The following is a 15,947-nucleotide window of genomic DNA, read 5'->3' as shown; positions in this document are numbered from 1 at the left end:
TATTAGCATATCATGGGGGGAGCCTATTGGGGCAAAAAAAACCTCTGAAAAGTCTCCTTGGGGGCAGGGTGATAATAAAATGATTGAGAAACACTGAATTAGTCACATTCTAGGTTAAATAAATAGTAAGTTAATAGTCCCAAATAATTTCCAAGGATGGCGTTTAACAAACTCAAGGATGATTTTCTGTTTTTTTGAAGGATATCCAAAATAGAATGCGCCCCCATCACTTTGTTTAAACTAGGGTGACTAAATCATCTCAATTGGCCAAGGACTGTCATTTATTTTACCAGCAGTTAAAAGTAACTGTGGCATGTGATCCATCTGGCACGTGTTGGGGGAACTGGAGGACCACCAGGAACCCCCAGCCCTGGACAGTTTTTGTGGTCCTCACTCCACTGTGCCGAGCATCTGCTGGCCAGTCTCCGAGAGAGAGAAAACCCAGAGTGTGGTTCTGTGATCACACAGGGATCCATAAGGGTGCAAAGGGTTTGGGTCCGCCTGGAATCTGAGTGAACAGATGCTCCCACATTTGGAAATTCCAAGAAGAGCCTTGGAACCTTCTTTTCAAATTTTGTGTGTCCCTAGCCATAAAGAAAAGCTTTATTCCCTAGAGATGATGTAGTTATATTTGAGAAGTTTACTAGTTCCAGAAAAGCATAGAACTTAAAATGGCCACTTGTGATTGTTGAAAACAGTCAGTGACCAAGTGTCATCTCAGGTCGGTCTGGACAATGTGTGAAGGGATTGGAGGGGCAGGATTGAAGAGTGTCTGTTCACCTGGTGTATCTCCTCCCCTCTGCGGCAGCTCCCATCTGTTTCCTGTGCTTTGTTCACCTGAGCTGATGAGAGAAAGGATGTGAGGGCACAGTGAGGGGCGGTGACTCACTGCGAACTTGTGTGGGATTTGATGGTAAAACACTACCTGGAAATGAGAATGAAGGGGGCACCCAGGCCCTCTGACATCATGTCTAAGAGATGAATATGACAACGCTGTGGGGACTGTCCCTCCCTTTGGAAAAGCCCCTCACCTCGGCCGCTATCGCTGCTGCCTCTCCTCTCTCACCCTCCTGCCCGTCCCTGGCCCTGGAGCTTTGTCCTCCTGGATCCTCTCTGCTCACCGCAGAGAAACTCGGGGCTGCCCAGGGCCCCTCCCTGCTCTTCCCCTTTCTCTTTTGGTAGTGCCATTCAACCTGGCCACACCTCCAGCTCACACCCATGACATGTGCAGGCCCCTTATCTCCCTGCTTGAACCTCTCTCAGTGGTCTCAAACCCAGCGTGTCACAGAGTGCCTTCTCCTTCCCTCAGCCAGAACCGCAGCCCCGACGCCCACCACGTCAAACAGTTTGGTATCACCTTTGCCTTAACGTCCGTTGTACCGTCAAGCTCCTTTTTGCTTCTGAAGCACTTGCCTAATCCCATCCACTTCTGTCCATTCCCCCTGCCCCTGGCAGACAAAGGTTCTATTAGATGGAACTTCTTAGCTATAAAATGGAACATCTTAGTTATGTGATACTTATCTTTAAAAAATTAAAGTGCAAGGGCATTTTAACTGCCCCATAGGTGCTGATGAGTAGCCCGGTGAAGAACGTGGACGTAGGCCGTCTTAAGGGCTCTGCTGAGCTTACACATCATCAGAGAAGTCAGTTCAGCAGCCCCGGGTGATAGGCCCCTGAAATGCTTCACCTCCCCGGTACTTGGAAATGTCATTCTTTCTAAATTAAACCCCTCAAGGTACAGTTTAATTAAGCTCATCTCCTCTCCTCGAGATGGAATTCAGGTATATTTTAGCCTTCAGCTTGCTAAAGTGAAAAGAACATTGGGTTCTGGAGAGCCGGGCTCTGTTCCTAAATTCTGTCACCTGCGTGCTTCTGTGACCTTCAGATTCTCTCTGAATTTCCCTTGGCTCAGATCCCCGCCCAGGGACAGGAGAGGGCTGGGCCGGCCGCTGTCCTCCAGCTCGGACACTCGGTGGCCCCTTTGTTGCTTTAAGTCCTGTACAAGGACACTTGCGCCCTCTCCCAGAATTTATCAGGCATGCAGCAGATGCTCAGGATTTGCCTGGCACCCTGAGAAGGTCTGTTTAATCCAGCCCCGCCTAGTTACAGCTGAGTGTATCAGTGTCAGTACCCGCTGTGAGAAGAATGTTCTTCCTGCCCAGACACTTCTTGGATTCCTGGAAGTGTGTCCTGGAGTACACGCTACATGTGCTGTGCTGCAAAAATCACTAAATTAGTCAAAGTGATATGAAATGTGTATCCACACACATGTCCACGTGAATCTTGTGGCGGAGGGCTGAAATGTGAGGTGGAGGAGGGAGAACGGGGTTCTGCTCCCCAGCCTCTCCCACCTGCTTACAATAGCTGAAGAGCCTTTCCTTCTGGGGAAGAGCTGCTTTCCGCAGAGACACAGTGCAGATACGTAATTCACGTCTCACAGGCAGGTCTGAGTGAGTGTAAGGTCAAGTGTACTCAGCGCACGGTGGGAAGGGCTGGGCTGGTGCTAAGGGAAGAAAGAAGTCCTTAAAAAGAAGGAGGAGATAGCAGGATTCAACCGGGTGGAACTCTTTTTCACCGTAGCTGAGTGAGGCAGATAGAAACTGCACCAAAATATTTTGCTATTTGAATGAAAAAAAACACTTCCTCCTTTTGTTTGTGCAAGATATAAGCTATATTATTTTAGCTTATATCTTCCAATGGTTTTATGACCCTTAAGTCCTGTGATTAGTAGGTAGAGTCTTTGTGGGTAACTTTTTTTTTTTTTTAAGGAAGATTAGCCCTGAGCTAACTACTGCCAGTCTTCCTCTTTTTGTTGAGGAAGACTGACCCTGAGCTAACATCCATGCCCATCTTCCTCCACTTTATATGTGGGACGCCTACCACAGCATGGCTTTTGCCAGGCGGTGCCATGTCTGCACCTGAAATCTGAACTGGCGAACCCTGGGCCGCCAGAGCAAAACGTGCGCACTTAACAGCTGCACCACTGGGCCAGCCCCTTTGTGGGTAACTTTTAAAGATTTATTCTCTGGTTTCCGATGGACAAGCGATGCTGTGAATGTTTATCAGATGTCTAGCTTTTAGGTGCTCTTCTCTGTGCATGGTCCTTAGAAGCACATTAGATCTTAGGAATCAGGACATGGAGAGTAATGAAGACATAAAACCTTTTGAGACATTTTTATAGTTGCTTTAAAATATAGTATTCTGCTTTGTAATTCTGCTGCTTCGAAGAAGAAGATGGAAGAAACCTGTAGTTCCAGATGCTGTCATATCACTAAGAGTCAAGTCCCGTGTGCAGCTTGTGGTGCAGTTGGCCACGGGCACCCGGGGCAGGTGGTTCTTCTCGGCAGGATTCCTGTTTGGTGTCTGTTTTCTGCCTGGTATAAATGGCTGCTCTGTTTAGTTTGTGTGACAACAATGTCTGGGTGTCGAGGTCCAGCATTTTTCTTTTCTGATGAGCGGCGCATTCCTGCACCACCCCCTGAGTGTTCCTACCAGATTCTCATCATATACCCCTCCCTCCAGTGGACTGGCCCATTAGCTTTTAAAAACCTCAAATTCTGTTTTAGTATCTCCACATTTCTCAAATTCTTTTAGCTGATGTGAAATGTGCAAGTCCAGCTAACGTCTGTGAAAAGCATCTTTTGATGGCTACTAAGTGAATGGAGGAAAACGAAAGGAATTTTGGTGCCATTCACACAATGTGCACAATCAGGGTTTCCGTTAGTTTTTTTTGGCTAAACTACAGTCGCTTTTGACCTTTCAGTATGGTCAGCGTTGTGAGTGGCTTAGTTGAAGAAACCCACGCTAACTGGCCTGTCTCTCTGGCTTTTCCCTGAAAGCTCGGGAGGAAGGGAAGGGCTCGCTTCCTCTATCACGTTCATCTTATCCATTATGTCTCAGATCTCAGTGCTATATTTGGATTATTAATTCTAAAATGAAGTCAGGGCAAATTATGAATTGAAAACAGAAACCAATAGCATGTGCACACCTTCAGAAACAGTAAAAATTTCAAAAAGAGGATGTGTCAGTTACTTTCCCTCTCTCGGTGCCATAAATACCTGTAAAGCTTTTCCTCATCACTCTTGACATCTTTCCTTTCATTTTCTGGAACATAAACATGTGGAAAGAGCTGTCAGATGTGCACCGACTCCGCCGTGTTCTCAGGTGATGACAGACGTGGTGGGCCCCTCGTTTTGTAGGTGCCACAGTTTCTGAGCCACCAGTTTTGCCTCATGCCCGCCTGCCATGCCCTTCGGAAGGAGCTCACACAAATACAGAGTGAACGCTGCTTTTGTGACTTCAACCAGGCACAGCTACCCCAAGGGATGAGCAGAATCTCTTCTCTGACCCTCCTGAAATTTCATAGGTGGACTGCACAGACCGTCCAGATCCCCAGAGAACACAGGGGTATTTCAAAAACAAAATGTCGTTTAACATTTGAGGGCCTATCTATGGTCCCAGATAAAACAGTCAGGACATTTAGAATACCATCAGGTCATAACTTTAAACAGACAGGCACAGAAATATCACCAACAGGAAGTCTCTGAATCAGATAACTAAGAAAACAAACCTGCATGGTGGAAGGAGTCGCTTCCCCCCTCAGATGGACAGCAGCGTGTCACAGTAGAAGCAGAGAGCTTGAGAGAACCAGAGCCTTCAGAAGTCCTCAGAGGAAGGCAGCGGGACTGTGTGCCCAGGACTACCAGGTTTCAGCACTCAAGTCCCATCTCCCGGGCAGACTGGTTCACTCTGAAGGTGGCCTAGCACTGGCTTGTTATGACATGTGGTGACTCATTTAGTCTTGTCTCGGCCCTGTGCGGGAGTCAGCTAATGAAGTGTCTCAGCCTCCGACTGCAGGAAGAAAGGAAGGGAGGAGGAGGAGGAGAGAAAAGTCAGTGTACTTGCTACAGAACAGACCACTGGGAAGGACTGCAAGAGCGGGTGTGAGTGACTGTGAGTGTCTGTGTGTGTGTTTTCCACTGACCTAAAGGCATCAGAAGATCCACAACTTCTGGTGTCACACTGCACCTGCAGCCGGCGTCCCTGAGCCCCTCCCGGGCCACAGCACACTGGGCTGCTACCACACTGGCTGAAGAGGTGGGAGAGAACTTTGTTGTGATAGAAGGCAGGAGGTCCGGCTGGGAGCAGAGGGGAGGGGAGAGTGGAAGGGTGCCCCTCAGCAATCCTGGGAGTTCTCAGGCACTTTGGAGAAGAGTGATGGCTACTAAGTGAATGGAGCAGAGTGTCTCACAGCAGTGAGGGGAGGAACCCTCTTGACAGATGTCCCCTACAGAATCCTAATCGAAAAGAATTAATAAAGCCACTTGCATATTCAGTGTGCAGGTTCCAGGAACTCAGGCAAGTTTCTAAGTGCGTGTTGATAGAAAGGTGACACGCCACCTTAGCGTTGGATAGACTTTGGATCTCTCATTTTGAGTGAGTCCTGACGTGACACTTACCGTAGTGTTGATCACATGATGGCACGTTTAGGAGCTCCCTGACAAATTCAGTGCACAGACACCCCGTTTTACATGTGGGTGTCTGAATGAGTGTGGGCCATCCCGATAAAAAAATAAGTGGGCTTACAAGATAAACTGAAAGAGATACCACATGTGGCACTACATCTTTGTGCTAATGAAATTTTTGTTGCATAACACTGGCACACACAAGGGCTGAACTTTTCACCAAAACACCCTAACCATTTAATTTTCAAACTACAGTACCTAAAACATGACCCAACTCTGAAGTTACTTTACATTTTAAAAGCATGTTTGGGGGCCAGCCACATGGCCGAGTGGTTAAAGTTCCACGTGCTCCACCTCGGCAGCCTGGATTCTTGGGTTTGGATCCCGGGCACAGACCTACTCCACTCAGCCATGCTGTGGAGGCATCCCACATACAAAAAGATAGAGGAGGATTGGGACAGATGTTAGCTCAGGTGCAACCTTCCTCAAGCAAAAAAAGAGGAAGATTGGCAAGGATGTTAGCTCAGCGCAAATCTTCCTCACCAAAAAAAGAAAAAGAAAACATGTTTGTTTTTCACAATTTCCTCTCGTGGTTTGAATGTTCAATTATTGACTGAACAGGTTTTTGGATCTGAATCAAACCCCCCAGCTGTGCCACATGTCAATAATGCTTTGGTGGCGGCGGCGGGAACCTCTCCTCTCTAAAGTAGCAGCCATGGGAAGGCCCCAGGACCCTTTAAGAGACACACACCCTCCTTGCCACAGGTCGTAAGCTGGAAAGCCTCCACTTCTCCTTGTCTTGCTCTGAAGGTAACACAGCCAACAGTGATGATGGCAATCAAAGCACAGTCTAGGTGTCTGATTACGGAAAAGGCCGTCTCAACCTTCTTTTTCTTCCTCACCCTACAGTGCCTCGTCTTTGAAGATGCTCCCAACGGGGTGGAGGCAGCCCTCGCAGCCGGGATGCAGGTAGTCATGGTTCCAGATAGAAACTTACGCCGCGACCTGACCACCAAGGCTACCCTCGTGCTGGATTCCCTGCAGGACTTCCAGCCCGAGCTCTTCGGCTTGCCGCCCTATGAATGAGGGGTGTGTGATGCCTCTCAGGGCACCGTGCCCCCCCGCGCTCACTGGGGTGACCCACTCTGCTCAGGAAATCACAACTCCCACATCTCCCTGTAAGCAGTCATTCCAGCCTGTGAAGTCAGCCTTCTCATCCCAGGTGGGCCTGGCCCATTCTCTAGAGTGGGGAAAACCCGCAACTTGACAGTTGAGAGAAAACAAAGCAGAGATAGCCCAGAACAGAGATCAGAATTGTCATTTGAGTAATCATGTAGTGTCTGAAAAATCATATATAATAATATTTGAAGAATCATATGATTGTATTTGAATAATCATACAGTAATCATATACAGTGAATCCACATACATACATATACGTACTTGTATGTGCATGTACGTGTATGTATATAGACACACTTTTCCAAGACAAAATGAAATTATATTTGTCTTCATTTCTCTTTCTTTTTAGTTTTTCTAAATTCTGGCTGGAAAATGTAAAATATGTATACATATATGTATATGCTTTTATGTATATATATGTATATACATATATATTATATTTATATACGTTTTATGCTGCTTCACTCTCCCCAGTGTTGATCTTAACACACAATAACAACTGATATACTTGAGATGGTAATTCTGTTTGGTTTGTAGTCTGAGTAGGAAAGCCACTTTACCATCTCTTGAGACATCATTCTCTTTATTGGCAATTGTTGACCTTCTTTTTGTGTCCTCAAAATATCTCTGTGGACCTCTGCTCAGAAACTACCTCTGAACTGTGTCATTGATAGTTTCTTTTTAGCGTGAACAAAATGGTAATCTGTATCTAACATCTAGGTGTATATCCACTTCTTGAACATGTTTTCTACCTCAAAGAAATTATTTCTGTCTTTTAAGAACAGTTATTTTTCTAACACAACCTTTGATGCAAATATAATTTTATTTCAGAACACATGCTTGGTACTACCAAGAGCCATAGCACATTTTTTGAATAATTTATCGGACATTACACTTGGTGATTAACCCTTTTTAATAGATTTATTCAGCCTTTTGTAGTGGGAAAATTGTGAAAGTCATTGAAATGGGAAAAATACAATCACAGGGTGTCCCCACTTGGTGCACCCTTTCTCTGTCATTGTCATTGATTGTCATCAAGCTAATTGTCAACTCCGAGTTGTAAAAAAATAATAGGAATAGATATGATTGTCTGGTGGGATGATTGTTTGTTGATGATTGCCTCTGGCTATTGACCAATTTTTCATCAGTTTAGCAAATCCGTATCAGCATTCTTGATTGCCTGTATACGTGTCTGTTCTTTGAATTGTCCTTCAAACTGGTTGTAACATCTTACTGGTTCCCTCACCAATTAATTTAATAATTGAATAAAATTTTTGGCACTTGTTCATGTTACATTTGTATGGGAGTGTGATTTTACCTTTCTTAAAAAGAACATTATCCTCTAACAAATATAAAACAGAAATATGACTAATTGACTTGTGGTTTTTTTAGCCCAACTGGTACTCACACTGCACGATGGCATTTATGTATTATTTCTTTTTTTTTTAATTTATTTTTGAGGAAGATTAGCCCTGAGCTAACATCCATGCCCATCTTCCTCTACTTTATATGTGGGAGGCCCGCCACAGCACGGCTTGCCAAGTGGTGCCATGTCCCCACCCGGGATCCGAACCAGTGAACCCTGGGCCGCTGAAGCGGAACGTGTGAACTTAACTGCTGTGCCACCAGGCTGGCCCCTCGGCGTTTATGTATTTTAAGTGAACCATAGTGCTTTTGCATCCAGGAATTAAGAGCGCTCGATGAAATAGTCACCTGTTGGATTTATCTCTTTCTTCCAAAATATGTATGTTGATGTTTTCTAGTCCTTCAGCCATTTTGCTGGAATAAGACAAAGAGATTTAATGCTGCTCTCAGGGATGCAGCTCTAGATCAGAGTAAGTTTCCCTCTCAGGTAAATTCGATTTCCAGTGTGGTGGTGTTTTTGTTGTTATAACCAAGTCTGCAGCTAAACTCTTACATTTTTGTACAAAGGAAAAATACTGATGCTTGGCCAAAGCACATGTTTTTTCATCTTCTTCTCCATCAGCCCGATTGTTTCAGTACATTTCAGTGATGATATTCCACTGAATAATTCATTGATTTCACAGAGGTGTGATAATGAAAGTTTACACCAGAATAACTCCTGCCAAGAAAGTTTAAAGACTAGTTAGTACTTCCTTGGCTCATTTTAAGTGCATACTGTTAGGGACGTGCAGGAGTTAATAGAAGTTGTGCAGCTTTGTGGCCTAACCAGCAGTTGGCGTTTGCTCCGAAGTTCAGAAGGGGACAGTCCCCGAGAAATGGCACTATCAGTCTCTCCTTAATTCCACTTAAAGGAAACATACACAACACTTTTAAGAAGTTGCTAATTACCCCTTAGAGTTTTCCCACCTAATATGTCCTCAGTTGGAGTTCAGTGACTTATATGAAAGAAAAAGGGTCTGGAAGCCTTGACTTGATAAGGAATTGGAATTGTTTCTGCTGTGCAGCAGTTGTCAGTGTTCAGGTGCTGTGGTTCATATTTCTTTAAATACAACTGACAGTCTGATGCTAAATTTGGCCTGTTTTGAATGGCATTTTCAAATTTTAAAAACAAATTTGCACCTGATGAGTGTTATAACAAAATCCAATGAGTCTTAGCCTATCTGTATTAACTCCTCTGTTTAACATTGTCCACACTCTACTGCTTCACAGGATGAAGTCCAAACCTCCTTGTTCTTATATGAAGGCTTTCTGGCCAAAGTCCGTCGCCTGCAATCATTAGGATTATTATTATTATCATCTTCTGTAAAGAGAAAATGAAGTATTAAAAAGCAAAGGATTTCAAATTAGACTTAATTCCGATCCCAACGTTCCTACTATATAGTTGTGGGACCTTATTTTGTCCCTTTGCGCCTCAGGCTTCTTCCCTGTGAAATGGGGGTAATAAATACTTTGCAGTGCTGATGTAAAGATTTGATTGAAGTCACACATGGGATGAGAATACATAACACATCATGAATGGTTTATGAAATGGCAGCTACACTTATTATTTCAGAGTCTGTGTAGCATTATCCAGCTGTTTTTGTTTATTGAAGATACTGGGTTTATAACAGATATTTGTAAGGATATTTGTAGATTGAAGAGCAGATCTGCAGGGTTATCTCTGAAAGCAGATTTTCAGGATGCCTCAAACTCTTCTGGTTTCTCATAAGTCTCTTTAATAGATACTGTCTTTTACACATAAGCACTTGATTTTTGTCTCCTTCATTAGTCATAGGATGGTTTCATTGGTTGTAATTCTTTTCATCAGAAAAATGATCCTCCAGGGGCCAGCACCGTGGCTGAGTGGTTAAGTTTGCACGCTCCGCTTTGGCAGCCCAGGGTTTTGCCAGTTCGAGTCCTGGGCGCAGACATGGCACTGCTCACCAGGCCATGTTGGGGTGGCGTCCCTTGTGCCGCAGCTAGAAGGACCCACAACTAAAGGTGCACAACTCTGTATCGGGGTCTTTGGGGAGAAAAAGGAAACATAAAATCTTTAAAGAAGGAAAAATGGTCCTCCAGATTGAGTTAATTCAAGATATTATTTACCTATTAGATGCCAGGCACCATAGACATACAAAACCAGGTAAGAACACATCTCAGTGTATTTATCTTGTTAAACTTTAGTCATAAAACTATGTGAATTGGTTTCCAGATCTTTTTTCAGGACCAGGGTTAGCATCAGGTCTACATGACAAGGGGCAGGTAGAAATGTCACTTGCAGCCCCCAGATCAACATGTCCCCTGGTCTGATTTAATTGCTCCACAAGTCAACTAAATTTTTCCGGAGGTCTTCTGACCCAAGCTGCTTTTGAAAGGCAGGTACCTGACAAACACAAAGTTGTTTTGAAAACTATTAAGCAGTCCCCTTAGAATTAAAGCATTGCTTTTTGTTGACTGCAAACACCCATGATTCCCAAGTTCTACATGGCTTATCTCCAATATTGTATATGAAATGAATATTTTTACATTAAAATATTTCCAATGACTTACCATCATGTTGATAATATATTTTTATTGGGCATGAAAATAATAAAGAACTATTTAAGAATCCTAATACTCTGTAATCTCTTTTAACAAGCAAGATGCCTTGGGAAACATGCAGTCATATACATTTATGTGTTACAAACCTTGTCAAAGGGATAGTGAATTCATATGTCATGCAAAGTCACTTAAAATTATGTGTTTTCAAAATCCACTTTAGGAAAGAATTGCCATGCATTTTATATTCAAAGTCTTAATAATTAAGGATAGATATTTAACTAATATAAAGAACACCTATTTCTGGAGCCAGCCCCATGGCCAACTGGTTGAGTTTGTGCACTCCACTTCAGTGGCCCACAGTTTTCAGTGGTTCGGATCCTGGGTGCAGACATGGCACTGCTCGTCAGGCCATGCTGAGGTGGCGTCCCACATAACAGAGCCGGAAGGACCCACAACTAGAACATACAACTATGGACTGAGGGGCTTTGGGGAGAAGAAGAAAAAAAAAATACCTATTTCTCTGTAAACCAAATCAATATTGTCCTTGGTGGTGAAATAAACATTTCATTTAAAAGTCAGAAGCAAACAAAAAAGGAATCCAACTATCAGTAAACTTTTATCATTATTCTAGAAATTCCAGTCAGTGAATAACACCATTTAATATTTACATATACGAGTCTGATGATGATGGATTCTCTCAATGTTCTGTATCTAAACATTCTTTATGTCACCACTCATTTTAATGATGTTTTCCCTGGATGTCGAATTCTGGTTTGAGATTAATTTTCTTTCACCCTTTAAAGATAACAATCTTCTCGTTATCAGACTTTCATAGTTTTGATTAAACAATTAGCTATTGTTCTGACCTTTGAAGCCAATCTGTCTCTTTTCCCAAGCTGCTGGTAAGATTTTGTTCTTGGTCTTTGGTCTTCTGAGGAGTGGCTTGCTTGGTTTTGATCTTGTTTGGACTTTGTTGATCTCCCTGAGCCTGTGGTTTGCTTTATATATCCCTAAACTTCTCGGTTATTATTTCTTCCAGTATTCCCAGGCTCACCTCTTAGAGTCACATCCAGATAACCAGATAGATAGTGATGAACTCTGAGCTGTCTTGTAGTCAGTGAGTCATGTCCAGGCGTGGGTTGTGCCACCAAATGAGGCGGCCCAGGGACTGTGAAGCTTGAGCGGGCTGTCAGGACAGATGAGAAGCCCATGCCAGCTAGGCCATAGGAATGACTTGGAGTCAGAGCACATGCACCTAAAAAGGATTAGATTCCTAAATTAGTCTGGAAGCCAGGCACACTGAAACCAACCAGGAGGAGACCAACCCCCTAGCATCAAGTATACGAGTAGTCAGAAATCCAGAGAACTGAGACACACAAGAACCAGGGAATGTGCGGAAGGCCCAGGGCAGAACACCAGTAGAACCCGTGTCCCTGGGACAAAACTACTTTGCCTCTGCTCACAGTGCAGACTCTGTGTCTTCTGGGAAGGCAAAACCAAGAACTGCTCAAAGAGACGGACAGTCGCTGAAATATGAAAAACTCAGGGAAAACACTTTTAATTGGTATAAAGTATTCACATATGCTGATCAGTTGAAAATTGCAAAATACTCTACATTTCTGCATAAGTAGTCCTCTAACAGAGGCACGATTACGTTACTTGTCAGGCCCCTCGTTTACAAAGTGTTGGAGCTGAGGATTAGAGTTATATTATACTTAGTTCACATTCCAGAAAACTTAATCATTCCCAACATTATTATCTTTAACCATAGGGAAAGAGGTACGTTTTCTTGAATTAGAGTAACAGGCTGTTTGGTGTCCCATTGTCACTTTCCTGATGTTGACCCCACTCATGTGGGTCCTGCCTGGGAGCCTTGAGTCCTGCATTTGAACATCTCCCCACGCTGTGTAAGGCACCACACAGAACACATTCCTGTCTTAGCTGAGCTATCCGTTTTTATCAAGAAGACTATTTTCCTTAAACAAGTTTGAGATGCCCACTAATTAGGACAATATTGAGCTCCATGAATGCTACCGCCTATCTACACATGAGACAGCTGCCTCATTACTTTGTCCTCAATATTCGTAACCTACCTCCGGAAGACACTGCAAAATGTCATTCTTGAGTTCTCCCTCTTTGCAAATGCTTATCAGCCCTGCTGATTTCCTGACATGTCTAGCCAGGTTGATGAAGCCAGTTGCTAGCCAGCTCAAGACTGGATCTGAGTCGACAACCATCTGCATGTGTTTTCAGCTACAGTGCGGTTTCCTGAAAGTCGTCATATCCCTAGGCTCAAAGTTCCTAAAGAAGAGCATCCAGTTAGTAGGGGGGGGTTTCTTTAAGGCCTCTCAAGGATTAAGTTCTGAAGTTTTTCATCAGTCATGCCATTCCCATAGACTATTTCCAATGTCAATTCTTTCATTTCTCTATTTCAGTGTCTTCTCTTCCAGTGACAGTTCTGCATACTGCCTGTCCCCACCACCCTCACAACAGCCACTGAGAACTCACTGCCTGACCTCCAGGATGGTGAAAGGCAGCCTTGAGCCCATCGCCTACCTTGTCCCAGTGTCCTGGTGAAGGTCTCAGAGACAGGCAGATCCTGTCTTCTGATAGTCCCTGCAGATCCATGTGCCATCCACTCCCTCATGTTAGCTGTGAACAGTCACCTGCCTTTTTCTGGCTTGAACTTCCTTGAAGGAACAGCTCAAAATGTATCCCAAGAGTTCTTGGGGGGAGAAAACTAGCACCACCCAATCCCCCTGACTTTTGTTTCCCAGCCATGGTAAACAGGTGGACACAGCTCTGACTTCCATTTGGCATGTAATTTACTGTGGGAGACACAGTAAGGAATCACCCACATAAAGGTACAATTGCAAATGTAATAAACACTGCAAAGTAAAACAACAGTGTCTGAGAGAGGACAGCAGTGGGCTCCTAGTTTAATTTGGGGCTTTATAGGTTCAAGGAGGGGGCCTCACCACAGCAGTGGGATTTAAGGTGCAATCTGAAGGCAGTAAAAGTCAGCCTGGCTGAGTTTCTTAAAAAGTGAAACATAGATTGACTGTTCCATCCGGTGTTTCCACTCTTAGGTATCTACCCAAGAGAAATGAAAATGTATGTCCACGCAAAAACTTGTACACAAATGTTCATAGCACTATTCATAACAGCCGAAAGGAGGACACTATAGAAGCCATCCAAAGAGAAGGGCCTGGTGGGAGTTGGCTCTGTGATCAAATCCCACAAATTCCAATGTTGTTTTACCTTTTACCAACACTCAAACCTGCTCCTCTAATGAGCTCATACAGAAAGATCTCCCTATATTTCTGACAAGTTATGTAATCTGGAAGAGGGAGAGATGAAGATCTCGGTGGGGATTTAGAGTATGCCAAATGAATCGACAGACTAGTCCATTTTCTTGTATAAAATACATGCATTTTTAAATGGCATTAGCCTGCTTGGCAATACATGACATTGGTGAGAAGAACCAACTGAGGTGACAGAAAGTAGAAGACAAGGAGCTCAAGTCGCTTCATGGTTTATATTACATTTCCTTTGATCTTGTGATTGCAGAGTTTGTCAAGACACATCAACCCCTGGCTTCGTGGAAAATGTACAGCGTTAGGAGAGTATAGATCTTAATAGATGAGAAGGTGTTCAATGAAAACAGGTAGAGGGGCCGGCCCAGTGGCCGACTGGTTAAGTTCGAGTTCCACTTTGGCGGCCTGGGGTTTGCTGGTTCGGATCCTGGGCGCAGACATGGCACCATTCATCAGGCCACGCTGAGGCAGCATCCCACATGCCACAACTAGAAGGACCCACAACTAAAATATGCAACTATGTACTGGGGGGCTTTGGGGAGAAAAAGCATAAAAATATTTTTAAAAAAGAAAACAGGTAGAAGGGAGTGGATTGTGGCACCAAGAAGCCAAAGGAGGATCGTAAATTGAAAGTCAACCTTCAAATGTTCCTAAGAGACCAAGAAAGATAAGGATAGATACGTAGACATGGTTTCGTTACCTGTGGTTGGACAGGATCAGTTCAGGGGACCAGTGGGGATCAAGGACAGATTGGAGAAGATGAAAGTGAAGAAGTGGAGACCATGAATGGAGAAGACCTTGAGTCTTTGTCTTTGTTGGAATTTGGCGTGGACCAAATGATTCAAAGTGGGTAGAGAGAGGAAGAGGTGCTTCTAAGCTGCAGATGGTAAAGAGTGCTATGCTGTGAAGTAAGCTTAGCTTTATCCTGAACGTAGTGAGGACCCATCGAAGTGGACGGAACTGAAATTTCTCTTTCAAGAAATGAAGCCTCAGAGAGAAAAGGAAGGAGAGAACAGGCTGAGAGGCTGGCCAGTTGGAGGAGAAGCATTGAGGAAAGAACTCCCCATGAATTGTGTCGGCATTTTCCCCCTAAAGTCCATTTAATCCTGCAAATCTAACACAGCCCTGTAACTAAAGGTCTCGTGGATCGCCGTTCTCTCTAGCCCTTCAGATCCCACTCAGCAGAAGAGATGTTTGTTTACAGCTCTGCCAAAGAAGCAGCCACCTTCTTGTATGATTTAAGCCCCCCCAAAATACTTGATCCCAAATCTTGCTTCCCACACTGAACGGAGCTCATTCCTGCTCTCCCTCGCTCTGCACAAAGAATCCTGGTGACACTGTCTAATATGTCCATCAATCTGCTTGTAAAAATGCAAATGTCCCTAAGAACAAGAGACTCCCCTCTTAACCTCTTTAATCAGATTGCTTCCTCCTCACTTTTAGCTGAGAACTGCTTGTAAGAGGGAATCAAATTGTGATGCAGGGAGAGAAGAGGAGGGTTAGGAGTGGAGGGGTTTGAATAGGAGCTCGGCAGGAGAGGAAGTAGGTTTGAGTGGGTACTTCATGGGATGTTGGAGAAGTTGATGGTAGCAGGAGGCCAGGAAGAAAGGAGGGATAGGAAAAGGAATGCCACAGGTCAGGGGAAGGGGATGGCTGTGGGCTTCCGTGATCTCCCTAGTCTACCTCCTGTTATTTCATTATTGGGTGCAGGAGGTAAATGTGCACACAGGGGCTCAGCAGAGCTCTCACCATGGGCAGCACAAATGCAGCAAGATCGGGTTGGGAGAGGAGCATGCCCCGAACTCTCCAGGAAAGAGTGTGCAGGGGGACACATCACTATGATGGGGTTTTTTGCAGCCCGTTTGTGGGGCTGCTTCCCCAGGACAGCGTGTCCCTCCGTCAGCATTCAGCTGGCTCTTCTCAATGGTGGGTGTAGATTAGGTCAGGGCATCCTGGCCAAAACCACTTCCTAGAGCATGCTGCAAGGTCTCGGGGGGCACAGAAGCCCACATCGGGGGTCTGAAGGTGAGGGTGACACT

General features: G+C 44.4%; 1 protein-coding gene across 1 annotated transcript in view; it reads left to right on the top strand.

Moving 5' to 3' along the window:
- The window catches only part of PUDP (pseudouridine 5'-phosphatase), a 62,546-nt gene extending 54,606 nt beyond the window's left edge, over positions 1-7,940 (top strand). The window contains exon 4 of the mRNA XM_044768189.2: positions 6,375-7,940. Coding sequence (XP_044624124.1) covers positions 6,375-6,551 — 177 coding nt within the window. The 3' untranslated portion in view covers positions 6,552-7,940. The remainder of the gene's footprint in view (positions 1-6,374) is intronic.
- Positions 7,941-15,947: the final 8,007 nt, after the last annotated feature.

This window comes from Equus asinus, chromosome X (assembly GCF_041296235.1).
Source record: "Equus asinus isolate D_3611 breed Donkey chromosome X, EquAss-T2T_v2, whole genome shotgun sequence".
NCBI lineage: Eukaryota > Metazoa > Chordata > Mammalia > Perissodactyla > Equidae > Equus > Equus asinus.
The sequence above is the reverse complement of the archived record's forward strand: the minus strand, read 5'-3'. Positions and strand labels throughout refer to the sequence as shown.